General features: G+C 34.6%; 4 protein-coding genes across 5 annotated transcripts; 1 reads left to right on the top strand and 3 right to left on the bottom strand.

The window, feature by feature from the left end:
- Positions 1–2,045: 2,045 nt before the first annotated feature.
- On the bottom strand, positions 2,046–3,425 carry LOC145032152 (uncharacterized). The gene is made up of 6 exons (XM_078980859.1): positions 3,229–3,425; positions 2,940–3,098; positions 2,748–2,821; positions 2,602–2,681; positions 2,354–2,505; positions 2,046–2,269 (listed from the first exon to the last, which is right to left on the bottom strand). Exons 1-6 carry the CDS (start codon positions 3,401–3,403, stop codon positions 2,196–2,198), a joined length of 714 nt encoding a protein of 237 aa, XP_078836985.1. The 5' UTR covers positions 3,404–3,425; the 3' UTR covers positions 2,046–2,195.
- Positions 3,426–3,454: 29 nt separating this feature from the next.
- EMB2076 (Pentatricopeptide repeat (PPR) superfamily protein) lies at positions 3,455–5,580 on the top strand. Its single transcript, XM_078980856.1, has 2 exons — positions 3,455–5,155; positions 5,241–5,580. The coding sequence occupies exons 1-2, from the start codon at positions 3,686–3,688 to the stop codon at positions 5,403–5,405; spliced, it is 1,635 nt and encodes a 544-aa protein (XP_078836982.1). The 5' UTR covers positions 3,455–3,685; the 3' UTR covers positions 5,406–5,580.
- On the bottom strand, positions 5,538–9,148 carry LOC145032151 (putative galacturonosyltransferase 14). Of its 2 annotated transcripts, XR_013677077.1 has the most exons (7): positions 8,477–9,148; positions 7,982–8,037; positions 7,706–7,861; positions 7,015–7,608; positions 6,404–6,706; positions 5,791–6,297; positions 5,538–5,624 (listed from the first exon to the last, which is right to left on the bottom strand). XR_013677077.1 is itself a non-coding variant. In XM_078980858.1 (6 exons), the coding sequence occupies exons 1-6, from the start codon at positions 8,685–8,687 to the stop codon at positions 6,016–6,018; spliced, it is 1,602 nt and encodes a 533-aa protein (XP_078836984.1). In that variant the 5' UTR covers positions 8,688–9,148; the 3' UTR covers positions 5,641–6,015. The 2 variants fall into 2 exon arrangements, 1 of the variants encoding a protein (XP_078836984.1); XM_078980858.1 differs by lacking the exon at positions 5,538–5,624 and having other exon boundaries at positions 5,641–6,297.
- Positions 9,149–24,732: 15,584 nt separating this feature from the next.
- Positions 24,733–27,182, bottom strand: LOC145032149 (uncharacterized). The gene is made up of 2 exons (XM_078980855.1): positions 26,687–27,182; positions 24,733–25,390 (listed from the first exon to the last, which is right to left on the bottom strand). The coding sequence occupies exons 1-2, from the start codon at positions 27,056–27,058 to the stop codon at positions 24,863–24,865; spliced, it is 900 nt and encodes a 299-aa protein (XP_078836981.1). The 5' UTR covers positions 27,059–27,182; the 3' UTR covers positions 24,733–24,862.
- Positions 27,183–27,361: the final 179 nt, after the last annotated feature.

Below are 27,361 nucleotides of genomic sequence, written 5' to 3'. Positions count from 1 at the left end.
CATAACAAAAACAAGCAGTAAGGACTTTCCAAATTACAAAAATAAGTTAGGGACCAAACATGCAAATTACCCTAAACCATAGGGACCATTCGTGTAATATATATATATATATATATATATATATATATATATATATATATATATATATATATATATATATATATATATATATATAGGGTTAGGTTCATATGAGACGGCCTAATTTTGTGAGATCGTGAGACGTATTTTTTTTATTTTTTTTTAATTTTTTTAATTTTTTTAGTTAATTCAAGTTCGAAAATAATATTTAAAAAAAGAATTTTTGGATTTTTCCATTTATTTTGCATTTTAAAATTATTTTTTAGAAATGTCAGTGTAATATTCTATTAAAATATTTCACGTATTTTTCAAAAAAAATAGAATTTATTTTTATTTATTTAGTTAATTCAAGTTCCGAAAATAATATTTAAAAAATAATTTCTAGATTTGTCCATTTATTCTGCATTTTAAAATTATTTTTAGAATATATCAGTTTAATATTCTATTTAGAATATTTCACTTATTTTTCAAACAAAAAAACGGATTTTTTTTTATTTTTTTATATATATATTTTTTTAGTTAATTCAAGTTCCAAAAATAATATTTAAAAAAAGAATTTTTAGATTTTTCTATTTATTTTGCATTTTAAAATTATTTTTAGATTTGATCTCACGGTCTCAAAAAATTAGAATGGTCTCAAATAAACCTGAACATATATATATATATATATATATATATATATATATATATATATATATATATATATATATATATATTTGAGATCATTCTAATTTTGTAAGACCGTGAAACCAAATCTAAAAATAATTTTAAAATGCAAAATAAATGGAAAAATCCAAAAATTCTTTTTTTAAATATTATTTTCGGAACTTGAATTAACTAAAAAATATATAAAAAAATAAAAAAAATTCCGTTTTTTTTTTTTGAAAAATACGTGAAATATTCTAAATAGAATATTACACTGACATATTCTAAAAAATAATTTTAAAATGCAAAATAAATGGAAAAATCTAAAATTCTTTTTTTAAATATTATTTTCGGAACTTGAATTAACTAAAAAAAATTAAAAATAAATAAAAAAAATCTATTTTTTTTTAAAAATACGTGAAATATTGTAAATAGAATATTACACTGTACATTAATTTTAAAATGCAAAATAAATGGAAAAATCAAAAAATTATTTTTTTAAATATTATTTTCGGAACATGAATTAACTAAAAAAAATTAAAAAAAAATAAAAAATAAAAAAATACGTCTCACAGTCTCACAAAATATAAGTGGTCTCAAATGAACCTAACCCTATATATATATATATATATATATATATATATATATATATATATATATATATATATATATATATATATATATATAAGTAATGATAATTTAATCCTTTTCTGTTGAATATAGACCAAACCAATACAAAAACAAACCATAATGGATGGTTCGTGTTTAAAATAAATAAATAAAAAGTATAGACATTGTCCCATGAGAGTATTTGTGTAATTTACTCTTTTATAATTGTTTATTTCCCTTTCCTAAAAAATAATAATATAGACTTAGGCCACAATAAGTTTTACCTTGTATCTTTCTTATCATTTTTTTTTTCTTTTGGAAAGGCGAAAATCTTATCACTTAGAAGAGTTAGATCACATATACTAGACTTTTATCATATGGATCGCCTGGAATCTATATTCAGACCATTTGACATGTTTATAACGAATAAAATATTATAATACACGTAGAATTTCAATTCAAATTGGACTAGAAACTTTAATAAAGCTACTCGTTTTAAATAATCGATTACTTTTTCTAACGACAGACTTTGAAATGTAACTAATGTTTGTGACGACAAATCTTGTAATATGTGACTGCCTTTTTCCTACAATAAAAGCCTAAAATTTGATTGTTAGCATACTTATATCTAATTTTGTACTTCCATATAGTTTAGGGACCATTGTTGCTATAGTTAGATTCATCTTGAGTCTATAATAAACTACTCATCTCCGTCAATATAATCGCTCTCAAGCATTTAGCTTCATCAACCATGTTTATCATCAAACGAATCATTAATTCTAACAGTGATGGATTTTATATAAACAAATTTTAACAAAGGGTAGATTTATACTTGGATCAAAAATGTTGTTTGGATCATAAGTTTAGGAACTTGGCTCCACACGTCCCACTTCTGCTTTGAAGTCCAAACCTGTGATACTCATCTTCCCAATATTAACTGCATATTTTTAAGGTGCACATTCATTATTCATTAACAACTGAGAAACACAAATCCCACTGAGTATGAACTAGATATGCTTACCAACAGCATCCAATCCAGTTAATTTGGGCATGAACTGCCTAATATGCCCTTCTGCTGCTTCATCAGCTTTAAGCGTTTCACACTCAAAAGAAATTGCAATCTTCCTCTTCTCTTGCTCGTTGGCAACTAAACTAACCACATCCTTCTCCCATCTGTCAAGAAATGGAAAAATTCATGAGTTTATTTGAATATATTTACAATGTAAATAATGTCTAAAAATATTATTATTTTACATAATGAATACCCACCCATGAGCATGATCAATGTTACATAAGCGTGCAGCATCATGGCCTCTTCGTTCAACCACTACATCCCTTTCTTTCTTCCTCTGTAACAACATGTAAAAACTGATTACAAAAGATTATATAAGTGCCAAGCTAAAGATTAAACTTACATTGAAGTCTATTATAGTCAGTTTGACCAAACGGTAGTCTTCACCCCTGCTACATTCCCTTTCACATGCTATCTCTGTTTTCATGGCAACACATTTATTACCCAAAAACATCTTCTAGAGATGGAGACAAACAAAACAGCTTCAATGGTATTTGGAAAAGGGAAATAATGCATCGATGAAGTTCGGAAATACCAGTGCCATGAATGCCGTAACAAACGGAATGGGGAAGATGAACAAAATGACCCGAGATTGACCCATCTGGTAACAACGCTATTGATGCCATTCCTTCCATTTTCGACTGTTCATCCTCCACTTCCTCTACTGCTACTTCTTCACCATCTTCTGCTTTTTCTGTATGTTGCATCAAAACGAAGGTAAAATTATACAAGGGTTTTTCTTTAGTATCAAATTTGACCTAATCGAGCATTACCCAGAGTAAAAGAATTAATACTTACGCTCTGAAACTCGTAATTTAACTTACCCGTTTCTGCAAGCTCGTTTTTTTCTTCCATTAATAAAATCGTTGCGCGGGGAACCTGGGATTGAAAAAGGAGGGTTTTAGGGAAAGGGGGCGCCCAGAACTTTATATGTAGGGAAAGGTCAAGGCGAGATTGACTGTCTCTTGGTTTGTACGTTGTGCATAAAAAATGGTACATTGTTAAGATATGAAAAGAGAAAGATTTTTATGGGAATACGCATTTGCTACCAGAGCCTTCTCCATTTTGGTCCAAACAGTTTTGAAATTCTCTGCAGTCTGCTCCACTCACAGAGTCAATACACAAAACCCTGCTTCCTTCGTAGACGTTCGCGAAATTTTTTGCGTCTGTATTATATGAATATCTATCTCGACCTATTTTCAGTTTATTTTCTTGGTTCGCTTCTCGACCTTTTTGAGTGAATTAGTGAAAGCTACTAAGCTTGGTTGCTTAGGGTGATTTATGGCTGCATCTTTGACGACTTCGGTTGTTTTTCATGTACCGAACCTTGGGCTCTCTGAATACTATCATACACGCATACATATTTCAAGATTTTCTGAAATTTTTAGTTCAGACATTACATCGAACAGTTGGAGTGCGAAACGGAGAGTAGTGTCTTCCTGCCGTAATTCTGGAAGTACTAGACTTGACAGGTATTTACCCAAGGTTTCAATAGCATACGGATCGGTTCTTAATGAACATCCCATGTGGGACGATGGAGAAGAAGACGTTGACGATGTTAGCATGCCTTCTTCCCTTGTTTCTGAGAACAGACTGCAGTTTTTAGAGGAAAGGGATGAAAAGAATCTGTCGTGGCGCCTTTTGAAGCTGAGCAGAGCAGATAAGGTTAGAAGCGCATTGGAGCTTTACGCCTCCATGGATTTCATGGGTCTAAGACCTGAATCACATGCCTTCAATGCTCTTCTCTCGTGTTTGTTGAGGAAGGAAGAGCTTGATGATGCTCTGCAAGTCTTTGAATCCATGAGATCAAGTGGTCGAACAAGTGGACATAGCTACAACTTAATCTTACAAGGAGTTGCAAAAGCTAGAGGCTTTGAAGCCGCGTTTCAAATGTTTCAGGAGCTCATAGACGATAAAGAAGAAACAATAAAAGCCGACCAAGTTTTGTTCAACATGATGCTGACATTTTGTCGCGACGAAAAAGATTGGATTAAAAGTGAATGGATTTGGAGGAAGATGAAGGAGAACGACTGTGTAGGAAACTCAGTAACATATCGGTTGTTAGTCACCATGTTTCTAGGGTTTTGTCAGTACGGATTAGCAGTTGAAGCGTATCTTGAAATGGTTCAAAACGAGGTTGAACCAGACACTCGCACCATGGAAGCTGCAGTAATGTCGTTTGTGAAAGATGGGAGATGGGATTTCGCGTTAAGTGTTTTTCGTGATATGATGAAAAGAAAAGAGAATCCAAACATCATTGTATTCAATGCATTGATTCATTCACTTGGGAACAATGGTCAGGTGAATCTTGCATTTAAAGTGTATGATTGCATGAGATGTTTAGGGCATGTTCCTACATCATACACTTGGAATGCACTTCTCATTGCTCTATGTAGAGCGGATCAATACAGTGATGCACTTGAGTTATTTGAGAAAATCCAGCAAGAATCCCCATCTGAGTTGGGATTGCATTTATACAATACTGCATTAACAGCCTGCAACAAGCTTGGATCTTGGAGAAGAGGGTTGCAGATACTATGGGAGATGGAGGATTTGGGATTGGAGATTCCTGTTACATCATATTGTCGTGTGATTGGAGCTTGTGAGGTTGGAAATGAGCCAAAAGTTGCATTGCAGGTATACCAACACATGGTTCATAAAAAACACAATCCCGACACTTTAACTTTGTTGTCACTGATTAGATCTTGCATATGGGGTTCCCTCTATGACGAAGTGCATGAAATCTTGAAAGTGAGTTTTAACTTTTCTGTTTAATTTGTTAAAATCAGTTGCAATTATGGTATGAATTATGGGTTTACTTTTTTACTATGCGCAGCTTGTTCCTCCAAATGCACATCTTTACAATGCTGCTGTTCAGGGGTTTTGTTTGAGAGAAAAGACAGAATCGGCCACTAAGTTGTATCAGGAAATGCGTGAACTTGGGCTTTCAGCTGATCATAAGACACGAGCAATGATGCTGCAATTCTTACCAAAAATCTAGCTCTCTTTTCCATCCCATGAATGTATATGTAGATGATGTTACAATTGTTCATGCACAACATACAACTAGTTCCTATCAGTGCATAACGTAACACAATTATGTAAAATCAAAAAAGAATTTACTGCACATTCATTATAAATGTTTCTCATGAATACAAATACTTGGCATATGTGAAGTTCCTGTAACAAAGCAATTCCAACCTTGTACTACTACTGCTGCCTAAAAAGATAAAAAGTAAAAAACTCAAGACACAATTATATGTAAAATCAAGAGAAAATTAAGAAAGAATCATCATAATTTCTTAAGCTAATTAGCCTAAAGTTGAACGTAATTCCTATTGGCTAAAAAATATAGGCAAAAATAAAGAAAGTCTTGTGTTACATACCAAAAAGGCAAAAAGAATCAATCTTCTTACACTGCCACCACTCTCACTCATGCATTAATCTTTGTTCCAGGTGGCAACCTTTGTCCTTTTGACTTTTGCCAATTCTATTTGTGGCTATGATTTCTTGCTTCTTCTATAATTGACAACATACTTTGATCTTCCCATATATATATATATGACTGAATGTTCTTTTACACATCCTTTTGTTCATGCCCAAAGCAATCACTACTCCAAGATGTGACAATTCTTGACAAACTCATTGGAGTAATTCACATATTTTGACCAAAAAGGTCGAAGATGTTCATAGCCTATCTGTAACCATGGTTTTGATTGCCCATTGTAATGTATCACAGCTGCCTTCTTTACACTCTCAATGTTTGTCTTCTTCTGGTATCCCAGCCCCAACATATGCCACGTAGGATCAATACCTTGCACATGTCCCCTAAATGCAATCAAAGCTGGTGGCAAAGTCCCAAGTTTCCATAATGTCAAATTCGACCTTAGATTCTGCAACAAATATATTAAAAAAATTATCTTTTTTTGCGACATGTCTCAAGAAGAAAGAAAGAAAGAAAGAAATTATGATTTATGATGATACATTACAATTACATACCTCTTTAAGCCATGAATGATAGGTTTCTCTTATGTCGGTCAACCTCCATGCACGCAGATCAAACACATTCATCCCATATGCCCAAGCACACTCATTTGGATCCAAACTTTTTGCCACCAGTGGGTGAGAAAAGTTGAAGTAGTTTCTGAATCTTTTAGACATTACCCATGAATCTTCACCTTTACACGTTTCAACAGCCCCGTTGACTTTTCCACCAAGGTCAACTTCCCAAAGTGGAGACAAATCCCTTTGAATTACAACATCATCATCCAAGAAAACCACCTTCTCAAGGTTCGGGAATAGCTGTGCATATAATAACCATTTTTCAAATCTAAACTTCAGATGCATACAAAAATTTTAAATAAATTACAAAAAGGGTCCATGTGCTTTCTATTTTTACAGTGTTTAGCCTAAATTTGATAACTTTCTCAATTTTGGTCCTTATTTCAAGGTTTCATATTGATTTTGATTCCTAGACTAAGAACCTTGAAACAAGGACCAAAATCGATATGAAAACTTGAGCCAAGGGGCCAAAATTGCAAAAACATGGTAAAAATCAGAAAGCATAGGGACCATTTTGTAATTTACGAGAAAATCAAATTACTTGTTACCTCTGGGAGATATATGCGAAGATGATTGAGCAAGGATATGTATTTAGGGCTTCTAGCTTGTAATTTTGAGGCAAATGATCTTGGAGTAACAGTATCACCAACATTAGTGCCTGATATATGATTTCCATGATAGTAATTACGGATTCCATTATGATTTTCTACGGCTTCAAGAACAGGAACATTGTCTCGGGTCAACCAGTCAAACTGATGAACACCTTTGACTTCAATAATGGCAGGGGAGATGGGGTTTAAGGCAAACCATGAATGCATGCCTGCGTATGTTTTCTTATCAGTGATGACATGGAAAACAATCTTTTCAGGTGTTAGAGATGACTGGACTGCAGAAGTGACTACAACAGCAGCTGCCAAGATGTTGTCGGTTGAAAGGATAAAATGGTAATATGAGTTGTCAGAAAGAACAGGGAGAAATTCCGGTGAGGGCAACTGGCGGCGTGCATGGGCGTTAGATGAGTATTCATCGGTTAATCTCAAAGAGAGACAATGGATGCCTTTTGGAACTGAACTTGCTGCAAAATGTTTGTTCATTAGTTCTTGGAGTTTAGATTCTCTAATCTCCCTCTCGGATCTCTCCATCTGTCAAATTCATTTAGAAAACGTGTTAAACAATAATGGTGAAACTTCTTCAATTCAAAAAGATGTCAATGTTGTCTCTTGGCTTTCAATTTCATACCATTCCTTTCAAGATGATAGCAAAATCTTTGGCACTGTACTTGTTGCTTTTCATTTCAGAGACAAGCTGTGTAAAGTTATCAGGGATTTGTAGTTCATGTGAAACTTCTTCGGGGTTCACTTGATTAAGGATCTTGTAAAAGTCTTTAACAAGTTTCTGTTTTTTTTTTCCACAAGAAGGACAATGGTATAAGTTTCTAGATACAGTGTATGCATGTAGAGTTTGAAATGTATCTAACAACTAAAAAATAAAGAAACTGTTAAGTAGTATTTTTACCCCTGAATCATCACCCCTTCCAAGAAGCTTTGGACCCAAACGCCTGCCTAAACAATCTGCATCATGGAAATATAGATTAATTATATAGGATTTAAGATTCCATGAACTCAATTAGAAAGATTAGAAAGCATATTAGATTGCTTGCCCATCTAAGCAAACCATATTGAGAATAAATACTCTCCTTTCCCTATCAACTTTTAACTTGAAAAGAATCCAAAAATTCTACCTAAGATCACTCTTCTTGTCAAAATTTTGATCAAGCCAAAGAGTCAAATCAAGATCTAGAAACAGTAAGGTGGTGAGAGGTTGAAATATAATTTTCACATCCCGGTTGATGGAATTAAGAAACAATAATAACAACAATAAAAGAAATCAAGATCTACAATGCAGTCCTAATTTCTGATTGATCACATATATATGTGTGTGTATTATAACAATTAGATGAGAGAAAAGTAGATCAAGAAGTGATTAATTAAAGAAAAAGTAGTGGCGTACCGAATGAGGAGCACTTGTTGACACCTTCTAGGGTAACAAGAGCGGTGAGGATGAAAACAAAAGGTAGCAAGAACGCTAGGATGAGGAAGGTATGGAAAAGAGTTCGATAAGAAATGTGCCGAGCTGCGACCTTGATCTTCATCAAGTCAATAAACCCATTGCTGCTCGATATCGTTACACTTCTCATGCTAGGTGAGAAGTGTAGCTGCATAATGATCCCCTAATTTCTTGTCAAACATACAAGAGAACCCTAGCACCACCGACGATGAATCCCCTCAAATTAATTCTCTCTGATGTAAACAAAAACCTCCCCAGCCACTTTTTCATCATAACCAGATCCACCAAGATTATACTTGCAGCGAATAATTCAATCACTTTGTTCAACACCAATGTATTGAATTGATTCCCATCCAAAAATGCGCAAAATTAGGGTTCTAAAAACCAGCGAAATATCTACAACAATCTGTAATCCAGACAGAATCAGAGTATCCTTCTTCGATGATTAACTGGATTTTCCTCCCTTGTATCAAAGTGAGTGAATGTATAGAGAGAGAGAGAGAGAAAGAGAGAGAGAGGGAGAGAGGGAGATTTATACTACGCTTGTTTTGCGTAGCCTGGTTCGTGAAAATTGTTCTGATTCAGTAATTCGTCAAACGGTCCTCCGATCCAATATTGGGCTCATCTGAAAATAAAATAAAAATACGACACAAATCACAATAATACTTTTTTAGTCAAAAGCGCGTTTTTAATAAAAAAAAAACTAAAAAAGGAATATCACCATACAAGTAACAACGATTTGGTTTTCGACGGGAATTTAAACATGTATTTTATATTATTATAATTTCTTTTTTAAACGATATAAAATTTAAATTAAGAATTCTAGCAGGAACTTAGAGAAAAAGAGTACAAAAGTCTACAAAATAAGAAGACCAAAACACCCTTAAAACTCAAAAAACCAAAACCAAAAGTTAACCACCATCAATGTGGTATGGTGATCACTTTCAATTTAAACACTCTAAAATTTAATTTGAATGAACCTATGTTGAATCTCACAAGTTTGAACCTTCTAGGGTTAAAAAAAGAGTCGAAAAACTATTCCCAACACTAAACCATGAAAACAATAAACGAACTAGAGAAAAAAAAGTATTTGAATTTTGAACCTTTAGAGCATCACCGCATATAGGCTCTAGTCTCATCGCATCTCGTCAAAACTTATAACCTCAAAACACTATTCCTTAAGAAACATGATGATACTTTAATTAGAGTGAAATTTGTTGCCTTCCACTGTACCTAGATAATTAACTCATTGGTTATGACATAGAGATAAATCATGTCTTAATGGAAGCCTTGAATCCATAAGATATTATGAGTTTCGCATATTAAGTCATGAATGGGTTAAGTACTTATTAAAGGTCATTAATAGATGTCATGACTTGTTTAAGTCATATATAGGTATTGGTAAAGTTAGGGAGCAAAAGAACCAAAATACAATGCTTAAAGTGGAAAAGATCTTGAAATTGTTAGCTATGTATATTAAATGAGCATATAAATTGTAATACAAATTTTACACATGTCATATAACTATATGAGCCTAAAACAACTCTATGTTATGTATTCAAGACATCTAACCTCTTAATGCCCATAAAGCTTCCATGTAGAGTTGTAATAAGTGTTTTAACCATAAAATAAGATTAAGAAAGTTTGGGAACCATTCAAGGGTATTTTGGTCATTTTGTAACCTTTGGTTGTTAATCAATATGTGACAAATAGAAGCTCTTTATTTCCATTAAAAAGTAAGGAGGCTTAGCTTTTGGCTTGGGATGTGTTTAGCGAGAGTACATGTCCTTATATTACTTTTTGTATTTCATATTTCTTTGTTGATATTTATATATGATACCTTATATGCAATGTGTCATGCTACAAGTATCATTTATGCATAGCATGAAACGTTTTTTCGAAAATGTTTTACTCACTTGAGAAACTTGTTGGTTTCAAAACCTTTTTAGCATCCTATTTGTACATTTATTTAGGATGGGAAACGAGTGTGGCTAACTACCACTTATGTGGTGTTTGTGTGATGGTTCATAAGTCACCTAGTTTAACTAGAAGGGGGTGTTACAAGTGTATTTGTGTTGGTTGAAGTTGGCACATGAGCACTAATTAATCATCACTGTGAGCTTGAACTTACTGAGATTGACTTGGGAGTGGAATGGATACAATGTGCATTACTATTAAATGTAGATTGAATTTCACAAATAGATTTTATTACAACTTTAAAAGCTTGTTGATATTGTTAGCTAACCAAGGTTGTCCTATATTATAATTTGGTTTATTTTACTATATTGAACCTTTGATTTTGGATTATGGGTTAGTGAATCCTTAACTTTGGCGTTGACGTCGACTCTAACTTTGAGTTGTATGTAATAACTAACATATGACTTTGTAATTTGGGTCTATAACACCCTAAACTTTAGTTTGGAATATTTCATGTTTCCATTTGATTAGTGGGGTTTTGAATCGAGTGTGATTATTGATATCACCACTTACTATAAATGAGTCAACCTCAGCTATTCTCACTAGGCATTCATTACCTAAATTATTTTAACATGTACTCAAATTGAATACTAGAGTTGGAATAATGATTAGCGAGAATATTTTGAAGGCACGGGTTGTGTGGTTAACTTGAACATTGTTATGATATGATTTTGATATAGTATCACTCTATTTTGAAACTTAAATATTTTGTTTGGTATGTAGACCATAATTTAGCACTCTTATGAGATATATGCCTTTAGATTGACTTGGGTTTTAGGAATAGAAGCATATGTGTTGCATTCTTTTGAACTTGTTACATTTTCTAATGATAATTTTGATGTTGTAACATCTTGATGTTGAGTTATTTCCATTTTTAATCCTAAGTACGAGAGTTAATTGCATTTTAGCCCTTATGTGTGAGAATTGCTACAAATTACCCCAAAATGGCATTTTGTAATTTTTAGTCTGAGCACGTGTATGTTAGGCGTACATTATGTACGTAGGGTGTACTTGCCAAAACCTCAAACCCTAATATTTAGGGTTGGGGCCCTATTTAAGCGTCCTTAAGTCCCAAGTCCTCTTTCTTTCATCAACCTCCAGCCCCAACTTCGACCTTTGCAAACCCTAATTCATTTTTGAGCCTTCTTTAGCCATTTGTGTGTGTTGTGGTGCTCATAGAGGAAGAAGAAGGAAAGGAGAACAACCTTGAAGCTTAAAACAACCTTAGATCTGGAAGTTTTGCAACCTCCTACCGTAACAACCCAAAAACAGTAATAAAATTTTTCATTGGAAGTCTATCAAATTATTCATCAATTGTTTTAAAATCCAACACCAAATCATAATATTTGTAACATCATAGTACAATTATTTAATTATTCAATCAGCCTTTTTATGGTCGGTCTGATTACAATGGAAGTAAATCAGAGCATCCCTGGGGCAGTCCCTACTCATGTGGCTCGAACGACCACAATTAAAAACTCTTGAACCCGTCACTCGATAAGCCGCATTGTATGGCTTACCGCACTTGACGCAACAGCCCTGACTCTACTAGCCTCTGGTACGGGAATCAGAGGTCTTCGGCCTCTTTGTAACACCCATAAATAATCACAAGATATTTAAACTTTTTAAAACAAACCCAAATTCATAAATTGTTTACAAAACATAGTTTTCAAAACATTTTCAACATCAGAGTCTCCCAAAATCATGATTTATAAACAAGAGGATGTGTACGGTCATGCCTTTGAGAGCTGCAGCTGTAACGAGAAATAGAAGACTGTCTTCGCAATAAGACAGCTTAAAACTGGAGTCTTGAGCTGGTGGAAGCTATTGGCAGATACGATGCCACGAGGAGAAGCCTTAAGGATATCATGGGAAGAGTTTTTGGAACAGTTGAAAATGCAATACTACTCGGAGATAGATCTGATAGACCTAAACAACGAGTTTCAGAACCTGAAGAAAGGGAAGATGAGTGTTGATGAGTATGCCACCGCATTCACCGAAAGGATGAAGCTATTCCCCTACTTGGTGCCTACTGAACTCTCCAAGATTGATAGGTTTGGTAACGGACTGCCCACTGACTTTGGCCCAATGGTCAAAATGGCAACTACTTTGAAAGCAGCTGTTAGGGCAGCTAAGAACGTAGAGGCCCAGATAAGAGAAAAGGGTCTAGAAAAAGATAAGGTAGGAGAGAAGCGGAAGTTTGAAGGATCTTCGAGGCCGAACAAGGAAAGCAAATTCTCAAAGCTTGGAGGAGCAGATGGAGGTGAAGCAAGATGGTGTGATAGATGCAAGAACAAGCATGGTGGAAAGTGCAACGAAGAAGTGACTTGTTACAAGTGTGGGAGGACTGGTCACTATTCCAAAGACTGCACGCATAATGATAAAGTATGCTACGGATGTGGAGGCAAGGGGCACATGTCCAGAGACTGCCCAAGGAAAAATAAAGCAGCAAGACCAGAAACGCCACCAAGGCCGAGGGCATTTCACATGATCCTTGACGAGGCAGAGAACCATGCAAGGAATCAAGAATGAGGACTTCTTACCCGAAGATCGGATTATGCAGTAGCCATAGTTTCGTATGATGTAGCCTAGTAGAGGCATAGTCTAGGGTGAACTTGAACACCTATGTAATAGTTTCGAGAAATAATAAAATCTTTGTTTTGTTATCTGGTGTGTGAAATTGTTGTGTGATTTGCTGCATGGTGACTTGGGAAACTGCGAGACAATACTTGGGACGAGTATGAGTAGGTGTGAATGGTAGTAGAGGCCTATACTACCGGAAGCACAGGACTCACACTTGGATCAGTGAAAGTCACAAGGTTACCAAGAAGCTAGTAATTGATTTCGTTTTATTCAAGTGTGTTGTTACCATCGTTTCGGTAATGACTAAGAAGATTGTTGATAATCCGACCCTAGTGGTCATATCGAATTGAGTCCGACTACGCTAAGTATGCTATGTGGTTTAGAAAATCAAGGTCGATGTAGCGTCCGACTTAAACCAAACGATTGAAATCAAAGCGATCAATAGAAATATCGCGCTCGAAGAAGCTGGTGGCTAGAAATGCTACATGTTATTATAACACATTAGACCATGAAGGAAGGCATATTCCATTCCGGAATTTGACTCTAAGAGACTTGAGTCTTAGCGTTGCAACATACGATGATAGGTCATTAGAATATGACACACCAGTCAATTGTAGTAATCAAATTAACTTATCCTAATTTTGTTAAGAAGAAGAAGTAGTCTCTGATAAAGAATGATGTTGTTACATGAAGGTCATGATTGACAATCTAACGAGCAGGTGCAAGACCGAGCACCGCCTGCAGACAAGGAGTGCAAGAGTTAGATACTCGTTCGAAGCAGCATAGAAGTTATAATTATTAACTAGGATGAAGAGATAACATATGGAGTCATTATACTACCCTATTTCGTTGATGATTCCGGGACGTAATCATCTTAAGGGGAGATAATTGTAACGCCCGCAGATCCGGGCTAATCAATTTAGAGGCAATAGGGGTCGAAAATGACTTTTTGACAAAAGATTATTTAGAATAAATAATCTTAACCACACAAGGTTTCCGTACATATAAAGAACGCCGAAATCCGAGTTATAACGAAGAAGTTATGGCCCGTCGAAGTTTCGCGACGGAACCGGCACGGCACCGGAAAGCGTAAATAGTGAATTTACGATGGAGGACTTTTTACCTTAGTGATATAAATGAAATTTGTAGAATATGTTAAACTAAGAGCGTCCATAAAAAGAACGCCCAAATCTGACTTCGTATGAGGAAGTTATGATTTTTCTAAGATTCGACTTAGCAGTGCACGACTCGAAACTCGAATTTTAGTTCAAGCGGTTTTTGGCTTATGCGATCTAAATGAAAGTTGAAGATCTCATTAATAGGAACTCAATGGTATAAAGACAGACGAAAACGGAGTCCGTATGAAGGAGTTATGAATTCTTCGCGGTCATTTAACAGTCTAAACGCCTCCTACTGTTAAATTTGAGATCGGTCGAGAATTAGCCGACGGAGTCTAAACGAAAGTTGTAGATCTTGATTTTACCTACGTGTGGATATAAAGGATGTAGAAAACGGAGCTCGTATGCGAAAGTTATGACTTTTCTAAGTTTGAAGGCTGATACGCGATATGGGGTGACGTGGCACCACCAGAATTGGACATGTGGCACCACCAGAAGGCCACCACATGCACCAACTCGGTGAGTCATGACTCAGCCTCGGCGAGTCCATCAGGTTTTTTCCACTATAAATAGAGGTGTCGGGTTCCATTCATTCTCACACCTTCCAAACCTTCTTTCTCTCTCTAAACTCTCTCTCTAAGCCTCCCTAACCCCCTAAAGCCTAGGGTAACTCGCTAGCACGAGGCGGAAGCTCCGGAGCGCCCGACGGCTCCGAGAAAAGAGCCTTTCGGCTCGGGAAACGCTGCTCCAACGAAGCCCGGTTTTCGAGAAAACCCTCTGTAAGTGAGCTATGCCTACCCTATCTTTAGTATAGCTTATGTTTTAATATATTAACTTTATTAGGAACTTATAATAAGTATTGGGGCTATTATTATGAGTTATATTGAGTGTTATTTAACTCTTATATAATAATAATAATAGCTAGACTATTAATTAGTCACCGTTATCGTTAGACTAAACCCTAGTGGTATTGGTACTAGGTTTTATCGAAGGAAGTTGTTTTGAGAGTATCGAAGCGCTGTCCGAGTGTTGAGTCACCACCTATCAGGTGAGTGCATGGTCCCTTTCATCTTACACATAGATATGAAGTATTTATTATATAATTTACGTGTTGTGAGTGCATAGTCTCTTTCATCTTACACATAGATATGAAGTATTTAATATAAACTACGTGCTATGTGTGCATATTATCTGAATACTTGTTGTGCATGTTGGATGAACGTTTTATACATATTTTAAAGAATTTAAACTGTATATGTATTTTTACGAATATGTTAGGTATGAGATGGGTAGATGAATGATGAGAGATAGAAGATGACGTGAGTATACATTGGCAACTATAGACTTAGTGCCTATGGGACAAACACCGGTAGCTATGGACTTGGTACCTGTCAGACGTTGGTAGCTATGGATTTAGTGCCTGTTAGGAGTTGGTAGCTATGGACTTAGTACCTATTAGTTAGACACTGGTAGCTATGGATTTAGTACCTGTAGGAATTGGTAGCTATGGACTTAGTACATGTTGAGCACTGGTAGCTATGGATTTAGTACCCGATGAGTAAGATATAGCAGCTATGGAATTAGTGCTTTACGAACGAACATTGGTAGCTATGGATTTAGTGTCAGTCCTATAACCCTGGGAGTAAGGGATTTCGGAATAAACGAATGCAGGATAGACGACTCTTAGGTTAAATCCTTAAGAGTAAAGAAGCTAATGGGGATGGGTAATTGGGTTTAATTGCTTGATGGTTTAAACATAATAATTATATTATTGTGGGTTGAAAACCCTATGTACTCACCAGGTTTCCCAACCTGACCCACTCAGTTTATTTATATCACAGGTGTTGATACGAAGTCACTTTACACTGAGAGATTTAAAGAGATGTAGATCACTAGTGTAAATAAATGTAAGTTCTGTTTATGCTTATGTTTCTGTATTAACGATGACATCCCAAACGTTTTGAAATGAATAAAATACGTTTCTCCGAAAATGTTTTAATAACGTATTTATCATGTTTTTCTGGGAACAAATTCCGCAACCTTTTTATAAAATGAAGTACTCTGATTTTCATAAAGCATAAACAAAAAAATCGGTCTTTTCTGGCCGTGATTTTAGGGATGTCACACAAGCCTAGTCAACCATCGTGTTGGAATGCCAATACACTATGGGTCTGGTCAACCATCGAGTTGGAATATCTCAGGTCCATCAACCATCGGGTTGGAATGCCAATATACAACGGGTTCTGTCATCCTCGGGATGGAATACCCTCAGGCCCATTCAACCATCGGGTTGGTATGCCCCCAACCTGTTGGCTTACACACAAAGCAGTAAAGCCTCATCCACCGACCAAATATGTGCACATATAACATATAATCTTATAACAATCCACAGACAGTCAGACAGATATACAGATCACTAAGCACATCATCATCTTATATACTACGATATCGGTCTAACAGATCACTACAACATAACAGAATATCAGATTCAAAGGGACGACCTTGGTGCCTTCGACCCGCAAGTACAGTGAGGAAAACTCACCTCGCAAACCGGACAAAGGCTAATGAGGTCTTGACTCTGAATCTCATCTCTAATTAACACATATTCCAATCAATTGACCAATCTCAGTCAAAATTCCAAAATGCCCTTAAGGTCAAACTTGGTCAAAGTCAACCCACCTCACATTGTGGTCAAACATTAGTCACGTCGTGACAGCGAACCCGATTCGATTCCACCCAAATCGACCCCAACTATTCAACTCGGTCAAGGAAACCACCCGAATAGGCATCACGACATGAGCACCCTGTGACATCCCTATTTTTCACGGCTAGAAAAGACCGATTTTTGTTTATGCTTTATAAAAATCAAAGTACTTCTTTTAATAAAAATGTTGCGGAATTTGTTCCCAGTAAAATATGATAAATACGTTATCAAAGCATTTCTGAAGAAATGTATTTTTATTCATTTTAAAACATTTGGGATGTCATCGTTAATACAGAAACATAAGCATAAACAGAACTTACATTCATTATCACTAGTGATTTATATCTCCTTAATCTCTCAGTATAATGTGACTTCATATTAACACTTGTGATATAAATAAACTTAGTGGGTCAGGCTGGGAAACCTGGTGAGTACATAGGGTTTTCAACCCACAATAATTTAATTATTATGTTTAAACAATCAAACAATCAACCCAATTATCCGTCCCCGTTATCTTCTTTAATCTTAAGGATCAACCCTAAGAATCAGTTATTCCTCATTCATTCAGTCCTAAGGATCATCCTAAGGAATTGGCACAAATTCCATCGTTGCCACAGTTTACACAACGGGCACTAAGTCTGCATAGTCGCCAGGGTTTAGGCATCAAGTCTGCATGATCACCAAGGTTTAGGCATCAAGTCTGCATGATCACCAGGGTTTAGGCATCAAGTCTGCATGATCACCAGGGTTTAGAGTACACCGGGTGAACACATCGTTCACAACACCTACAGGTTGCGAGTCTGCTAGTGTTCCACTGGACTGTCTAGAATAGTCCGTGGTTGTCATCCATACTCTGTTGAATGATGGGGCTATCATTTAGGAAAAAGGCTTCTCACATCGTCCACCTCTCACCCTCACCTCGTGGTCTATAACACCTCTCAACTCATCATTCAACTCATATTCCATCTATTATATCTACCCATGTTTACCCCAACATTATCGTAGATATAAAATACATATACAGTTTAAATCATTTAAAACATGTATAAAATCGTTCATTTAGCATAGACAACAAGTACTCAGATAATATGCACACATAGCACGTAATTTATATAAAATACTTCATATCTATGTGTAAGATGAAAGTAACTATGCACTCACTTGAAAAGGTGGTGATTCCGAACTCAGACAACGCTTCACTTCTTGAAAAAAATAATTTCCTTCGACGAAACCTAATATTATTACCACTAGATTTAGTCTATTATTCACCGAAACTAATTAATAGTCTACCTATTATTACTATTATATAACCATTAAATAATACTTATATAACCCATTATAATAGCCCAATTACTTATTATACGTTCTTAATAACGTTAATATAATTAAATAAAAGCTATATTAAAAATAGCGTAGGCGTAGTTCACTTATAACGGGTTTTATACAAGGCTTTGCTTGGAGCAGCATTCCCGTGCGGAAAAGCTCTTCTTCTCGGAGTCATCTAGCACTCAGGGGTTCCGCCTCGTGCTAGGGAGGTTCCCTAGGCTTTTCGGGGGGTTTCGGGGCTAGAGAGAGGTTTTAGAGAGAGAGTAAAGAGAAGAAAGAATGAGAAATATGTGAAGAAAATAAGGGTGGGAGAGGTTCTATTTATAGGGTGAAAATGGTTGAACTTGGTGCCACATGTCACCATCTAGTGGCAAGACTTGGGGAGAAAGCAATGGCCAAGATTGTGTCACATCACCCATTTTCGCACAGCACGCTTCCGACTTCTAAAATCCGTAACTTTCATATACGACCTCTGTTTTTGACGTTCTTTATATCCACGCGTAGGTAAAAATAAAATCTACAACTTTCATTTTGACTCCGTCGGCTAATTCTCGACCGATCTTAAATTTAACAGTACGAGTCGTTTAGACTATTAAATGACCGCGAAGAATTCGTAACTCCTTCATACGGACTCTGTTTTCATCTGTCTTTTTACTGTTAAGTTCCTATTAATGAGATCTTCAACTCTCATTTAAATCACTTAAGCCAACAACTGCTCAAACTAAAATTCGAGTTTCGGGTCGTGCACTGCTAAGCCGAATCTTAGAAAAATCATAACTTCTTCATACGAAGTCAAATTTGGGCGTTCTTTTTATGGATTTTCTCGGTTTAACATATTCTACAACTTTCATTTAGATCACTAAGGCTAAAAATTCCTCCATCGTAAAATCACTATTTACGCTTCCCGGTGTCGTGTCGGTTCCGTCGCGAAACTTCGACGGGACATAACTTCTTCGTTATAACTCGGGTTTCGACGCTCTTTATATGTAAGGAAACCTTGTGACATATTATACAACGTGGTTAAGATTATTTATTCTAAATAATCTTTTGTCGAAAAGTCATTTTCGACCCCTATTACCTCTAAATTGACTAGTCCGGATCTACGGACGTTACACACCCATTCTCACATCGTAAGCTCCAATGGCTCTAACAGAAAACGAGGACGCTCCGAATCTCACATCGTGAGATCTTAACTCTCATGTCGTAAGTGTTGTATGTGGCTAAGGGTCTCCATTTTAAGTCCTTATTCCATTAAGTCTTTGAGTGATCTACTTCATCCATAAGGTAAAGAGGACCCCTAAGGTCCATAAAAATGTTTCCTTTATGTCCATGCATGCACCAAACATGATCATCAACTTTCTCGGTCAAAAAGGTAAGCAATGAGCCTCAAACTTCCATGCATGCCTCAAAACTATACCAATTTCCAGATCTGAACAATATAATGGTCTATGGACTCTTAGAATCCATAAAATTGCAAACTGTGGGGATCTACTACACTCAACCATGCAATAACATCAATAATATGGACAAAACTCAAGATCTATCCATGATAAGCAATAATGTTGGGGCCTTTGATACTTACAAGGGTCCAAAAATAGGAAATATGACGATCATGCTGATTCTTTGTCCACACCACCACTAGATCACTTCCTTCTTCTTATTTTCTTATTCTTCAAGCTAGAAATGCACCCAAATGACAAAGGATCTTAGGGAATAGTAAGATTAGGGTTTCTAGAGGTTTAGAGAGTGAGAGAGGCTGAGAGTGAGAACCCCTAGTCATCTCATTCCCATAAACACTCTTCACAATGTGAGAAGGCATTGTTCACGTCGTGAGCAGGGAAAATATTGGAACTTTTGACTTTACAATAATAAAGATAATATGCACTTGATCCCGCCGTTACAATTCTCTCCCACTTAAATCAGACTTTATCCTCAAAGTCAACTGCTGCAAACAACTCTGGATAATGCTCCCGCATCTCATCCTCTGGCTCCCAGGTCCACTTGGAGCCTCTCTGATACCGCCACTGCACCTTTACCAAAGGTATCTCCTTGTTGCGCAGGACCTTCGTCTTCCTTTCCACGATAGCCATTAGTCTCTCGACATAGTTCAAACACTCATCGACCTGAATATCATCCAACAATACCACTACCTCGTTGTCCAACACAAACTACTGCAACTGAGAGACATGGAAAGGGTTGTGGATCTGACTGAGCTTGCTCGACAACTCCAACCTGTACACTACCTTGCCAACCCTGGTAATCACTTGAAAAGGTCCAATAAATCAGGGACCTAATTTCCCCCTCTTCCTGAAGCGTATCATACCCTTCCAAAAGTATTTATATGAAAATGAAATTCCAAAAGTATATTTTTTTCCTAAATTATTTAGATTTTAAAAAAATGCTTTTTTCATGTACAATTTTTAGGCACATGTGATACCATTGTCTCTTATACATGTGATGCTAGTTATCAAGGTTCAAAAAGCTCGTCATGGCTCAAAGTCTTGTATTTGCCGCCAAACTTTAACAAAATGTCGTCATAAGCCATATATGCATATAAAAATTAATAATAGTTTAATATATCTATAAAATGATGAATTATATGTAAAAGATTGTCTCCTAAAGTAATGTTTTAGTTTCTTACATATGATATGGCTCGTCACGACTCGTAAAACTTATGGTTTAACATTGCCGCAAATCCACGTATAACGTTATTTAAAATATTGTTAATTATTTAAACGGTCTAAAATAAACGAGTTGTTTTATTAATCATTTTTTTGTCGTTTTTAAGAAAAAATATGTATGTTATGTATCAAAACCCTTAAATGCTTAGTATATCATCTTGAAACCAAATATGTTCATTGACCGAAGTCTGTAAAGTATTACTTTCATCAAATCAATAATACACTTTATATTCATATGATTTGTTTACTCTTTTTATTAGAGAAAACGACTCCAACCTTGTGTTCAAGTGCCAAAGTCATTTATAGATAACACCAACAAATATATTTTAAATGATCAAAATAGACATTTAACTATGATGTTTTGTATAAATTATATTTTTTCTTAAGCCGTGTTTTATTAAATTACAAAAGCAATGTTCGAAATTATATGTTGTGTTCGAAATTATATGTAGGTGTTTTTGACTTTGTATTATAAAATTAAATTATTTGGATTTGTTTTGTTTGATCGATTTTATTGTCATATACTCTTAAATATAAAATGATCAAGTAAAGTGTAAACATGTTAAATTGTAAATATAAAAAAGTTATCGGTTATTGCAAATTGAGGAAATATAACAACATATTTTATTGGTGATAAGATTTACCGACATAAGTAATTTATTTATCTTTTTACTCTTTTATATATATATCCACGATTCACTTGAGTTTAAAAAAAAATAAAGATCTTAAGATTCAACTTCAGCCACATATTTTTTATTTATCGCTCTAATACTCCAGCGTACCGACATCAACCAGCTATGACAAAGAGGTATAATCATATAGGATTATACATATTTATATGTTTATGCATAATCATAAATGATTATACATATATATCTGTTCACATATTGAAAATTATAAATGGTTATGACAGTTGATTGCAGAAGAGGTGGTGGTGACAGATATGACGGTGGTATAAATAACGGAGGTGACGGTGGTGGGTCGGCTGGTGTCAGAGGTGGTGGTAGTGGTGGTGGCGGTGACAGTTATGGTGGTGGGGATGGTGGCAGAGGAGAAATGAATGTGCGGCGTTGTATAATTATTTATGATTATACAACGTCTGTCGTGCCGGTACGTCGAAGACTTACAGCGGTAGATGTGAAATTTCAAGATCTCTATTTTATTTTTAATCTCAACAGAATCTCTCTCTCTCTCTCTCTCTCTCTCTCTATATATATATATATATATATATATATATATATATATATATATATATATATATATATATATATATATATATATGACTATTATTTTTTTTCCTCTCGTTTTAGTGTTTTACCAATAATAACAAGGTTTTTACATTTACTTTTTTGCACATAACAGCGACACATTTATTATCGAAAATAGTAATATGTAACTGAATGCATTTTATAAATTTATAGTTACACATTACTATTTTTAACAAAGAAATGCAATCATGTTAATAACAAAAATAAAATAGAATGCTGGCGATATTAATTAACTTTGAAGCAGACCTGTTTCTTAATTGTAATAGACTAATAGGTTGAGGCAAGCAAAATGGGTCCCACGGTGGGACCTAGGATGAAAATAGTCCAACATCCTTCCAATCGTTCACTTCCACCGACTTCACATATAGATTTGTTTTTAGATTTAAACTTTTTCTCAATGAAATTGACAAATTTAAACATGAAACACCCAATAACAAGATATTTGACTTTTAGACTGTCAAAAGTAGTTTAATCATGATAAAAATGCTTTAGTAATTGGAATGATAAATCGATGAAAATAGTGTGTTTTATAGGGCTGTAAACGAACTGAACGTTCGGCGGCGAACCGTTCGTGAACTGTTCAGCGGGAAGTTCGTTTATGTTCGTTTATTTAATAAATGAACGAACATGAACAAAAATTATTGTTCGTTTAGTTAAATGAACGAACATGAACAATAGCCTCGTTCGTTCATTTATGTTCGTGAACGTTCGTTTACGATGTTCATTTACGTTCGTTCGTTTAAGTTTATTTATATTAATCTATATTCAATTATTTTTTTATTATATTGCTATATTATATGTTCGTTTATGTTCATATATGTTTAATTGTGTTTTTTTTTTATCTTTGTTCGTTTATGTTTGTTCGTTTATGTTCGTTTAGCATGTTCACGAACATAAATGAACAAACATGAACAAAGTAATTTGTTAAACGAACGAACATGAACAAGAAAATCTCGTTCGTTTATCCGTTCGTGTTCGTTTGTTGTTCGGTTAACTTAAACGAACGAACATGAACAAGACCTTGTTCGTGTTCGTTTGGTTCGTTTACAGCCCTAGTTTTATCCAATGTTTTAAAACCCCACTATGGATGGGTTAAAAGTTACTATTATATTAATCCGATTTTCAAAATATGAGTAATTCTTCTATAAATGCAATGCATAATGGTGAATTTTTTGATGTATTTTTACGTACTATTAAAAATCTTTCAAACATAATAATAATAATTATAATAATAATAATAATAATAATAATAATAATAATAACAACAAAGTATTCATTCATAAAGGTAAATGATTTGTACACATTAATTTTTTTTATATACAAATAATTTATGCATTAAAGTATTATATCGTACAACTTTATTAAAGATAATTTGTTGTGTATAAAAAAAATTCTATGCAAAAGAATAAAAGACTTCTATTTAATGTAAAGATACTTTAGAGTCCAAATATACGAAGGAAGTATTACAAAGATATGACAGTGCACTTAACACTTTGGAATCAAATATTTAACACTTTGAATCAATCAAGCAAACCTCTCCTGAATGAAATAAATATATAATTTAACAAAGTTTTTACTTAACATGAAAAGATTGATGTTTCGAAAACAAGAAAAGTGGGCTGAGTGCGGGTATTAAATCGTGAATCTATATATATATATATATATATATATATATATATATATATATATATATATATATATATATATATATATATATATATATATATATATATATATATATATGTGTGTGCATTGTTAAAAAAATAGAAGATAAATATAAATATCTAACATCATGATATTGTTTTTTATATTAGGTTTAAACAGGGTTTTTGTACAAGTCGGTCAACAATTCAACCCATTTGAAAACCAATCACGTTAATCTGATTCATAAACAGACAAAAATATGCTATGAGGGGGTGTTTGGTTAAGTTTATTTATGACTTATTTTTCGGGTTTATTTTTTATGAGTTCGGTTTATTTTCTTAATGTAAGTCATAATAAACTCAAAAGTTGAAAAATAAATTAGAAAAAAATAAACTTATAAAAAATAGACCATAAATAAACTTAGCCATACACCCCATTAGTTAACGTGGTCTCTTCACTGGTACACAGTCCAACCGACATACATAGTCCAGCCAACATGGTCAATCCGGGCTTTTAAACATTGGGTCTATCAAAACCTAACCGGAAAATATTAACAGTTAAAAAAATTATATAGTTAAATCAATAATTTTATAACACTTATGCATCACTATCTAAACGAATATACAAATATATCTAAAGAAAGATAAAAAAGAAATATGTGGGGGACAAAGATTATTATTCGTGAACACGCAACTCACATCTTGAAAAAGCAACTGACTTGCACATGGTTTGAATAGTTTGATTACGACCTTTTATGCTCTCTTTTTCTTTTCAGGTATTTTTGTCTGCATCGACTTAATGACTTCTGTCTTCAGACCAAATTTATATATATTATATTTCCAAAATTTAAACACTTGATACTTGAATAGCATCATAATTTATGCATGCTGATACAAAATGTTAAATCATGATTTTTGTTGCATGAATATCTTATGTTATGTTTCCTAACAAGAAAAACATCTAACATGTTTACTTATATCAATCATAGTAACATAGATGATAAATAAACACATGAGTGATGATTATGTTCAAACTCCTTGGTGCGATTTTTTCAACATGGAAATATGCTTTTGGCCCCCAAGATGGAATCTAAAAACCGTATCACTATTGCAAACAACATTGCATATTGTACAAGTCCTGACAGCATTCACAGGTGCACCACCTTCCACTACCTTCCTTCTCTTCATTTCTAGCTCTTGTGGAGTCTCCACCTTCTTCTTTTTTGGGCCCAAATTGGGATTGGGATTTTTAGGGTTTTCCAAGGGTCCTATGATTGGACTGGGGTTGCTTGTGGAAGCAGTGCCAAAAGTTAAAGAAGCAGCTGGGTTTAATTTTTCTATGTTTTTTATGTGTTTTTTACCCAACTTATGTTTATAAAGAATGTCCTTGGTGTTGCACTCGATTTTACAGATTTCACACCACGCTGACTGGGCGATTTTCGTTTTCTTTGGGATTTTTTTCCATGGCCCACGAGGTTGTTGGGCGCTTGGATTGGTCCATCTACTGGGGATTGAAGTTAGTAGTTGTTGTGAACTATCTTGACCTATCAATCCAGCCTGCATATGCAAACGTTGCCAGAAATACGTTTTTAGATACAAATTACAAATAAATAATATATCAAGATCAACATTAATAATATATATTTTTTTTTATCCTTTTTCAACTAAAATTTGTGATTTTAGAAGAACCTCGATATCACTTAAAACTTGTATGCCTATTCTTAAACAGAAACCATTCATAAATTACAAACATGGTCTCCAAGCATAAAACAACAAGGAAGCTAGAATGTTATAAAATACTTATAGAAAAACATGAAAAGAAGTTGGCAGTTCTTACCTGTTACAAAAGGGAGTCTTTCCTATTTGCTTTAAAAAGTGGGTTCAAAAAATTGATATGAAATAAAGCAACTACCATCCTACTGTCCTATCCATATCTTAATGAAATTTGAAAGATGAAACTGCTTAGAGAACCCCACCGCATAACAATTACATATACGAATATAAAGAGAGGAAAGGAGTAAAATTAAATACCCATAAACATTGCACAATCTATATGATTAAACCTTATCTAAAAACTGTGGTATAACTGTATTTTTTTTTTTTTTTTTACATTTGAGCATGTACAACGATAAGTTGTGGCCAATTGCAAATACATTGGTTAAATACTCATTCGCAGTTTCGGAATATTAACATTGACCTTATCACTAAGACACTACCTAAGAAATTAGCTGAAATTTGGTCTCAGTAATTATATATTAACAAACATTTAGGATGACAGATTCACTAAGAAATATATGCAACAATGAGAGTATGTTTAGTTTTCCTAGCAATCCCACTTAACTTCAAAATTCAAATGCTAAAGGTTTATGACAGATGCAACTTGGAGCATGATTAAACACCGCCATTAAATAACAACCACACTCTTACCACATGAGTTAGATCTCCTATATGCTCCCCGATCAAGAAATATGAGCTACAGCCTACACTTCAAATTTGCTATGAAAGATAAGTTGATATGAAATTTGTTACTAATTTATAACCAACATATTTCAATCTGAAATTGTTGCTGTTCTGTCGATTCTTGGCACAAATCAGAATCTAGAATACAATCAGATTTAGAAAAGCGACATATTCCACTATCAAATAACAATTATCAACTTGGGTCAAACATAAAAGATCGATTTCTGAAAAACGAACTGGGCTCTAACTTACTGCCCATTATTGGCACAAAATCAAAATCTACAATCCTCTCAAATTTAGAAAAGTGGCACATTTCAATTCCCAAGAACACATGTCAATTTGGGTCTAACAAAAAACTGACCCTTGAAAAACTAAATGGACTCTTTAACTTACAGTTGCATATAGAGCACTTCCATATGGCTGAACAGACTCCTCTGTCGCCCAATTTTGCACCAACAACTCGGATGCATAAGTAGGTGGTGGCGCCGCAGTAATTGTCTGAGCGTAGGTCAGAGCACTGGCGTGGAGAGCATTGTAGGCGCCACCGGCGTGGCTAATGGAATATGAAGGCAAATAGGATTCCGAACCAGGAGGATCAGGATTTATAGCGGCACTACTATATTGCGATTCAATTTGTAAGTGGCGTTGCTGATGAAGGGGATAAGGGTTAGGGTTTTGAGAGGGGAAATACGAGTAGTACTGAGAGGTATCGTGATGGCGATGGTGAGTATAAAGATCAGACAAGGTGGTGTTTGCTGGTTGCATTTTTTTTCTCACCGATCGATCGCGGTGGTGGTTGTGGTGTGTCCCAGGAGGAAGAGGAGATCTGTCAACGGAAAGGCAAAGACGATGAAAATTTTCAGAAATTTGGTAATAGTTTCGATAGAAAGTAAGTTACAAAAATAGTCCCTTTACTATCACAGTATAGTTCCATTTATCCAACTTCTAATTTTACGATTGAACTTAAAACCCCATGAGCAATATTTATTTTAAAATTGGATTTTCTAATATTTACATAAGAACTATTAATTATAGAAAATATTATAATAATTAAATGTAAAATGCATG

The sequence above is a fragment of the Lactuca saligna genome, chromosome 2, assembly GCF_052625555.1.
Source record: "Lactuca saligna cultivar CGN05327 chromosome 2, ASM5262555v1, whole genome shotgun sequence".
NCBI classification, from domain to species: domain Eukaryota; kingdom Viridiplantae; phylum Streptophyta; class Magnoliopsida; order Asterales; family Asteraceae; genus Lactuca; species Lactuca saligna.
Note: the sequence above shows the minus strand (reverse complement) of the source record. Positions and strands in the feature narration are given on the sequence as shown.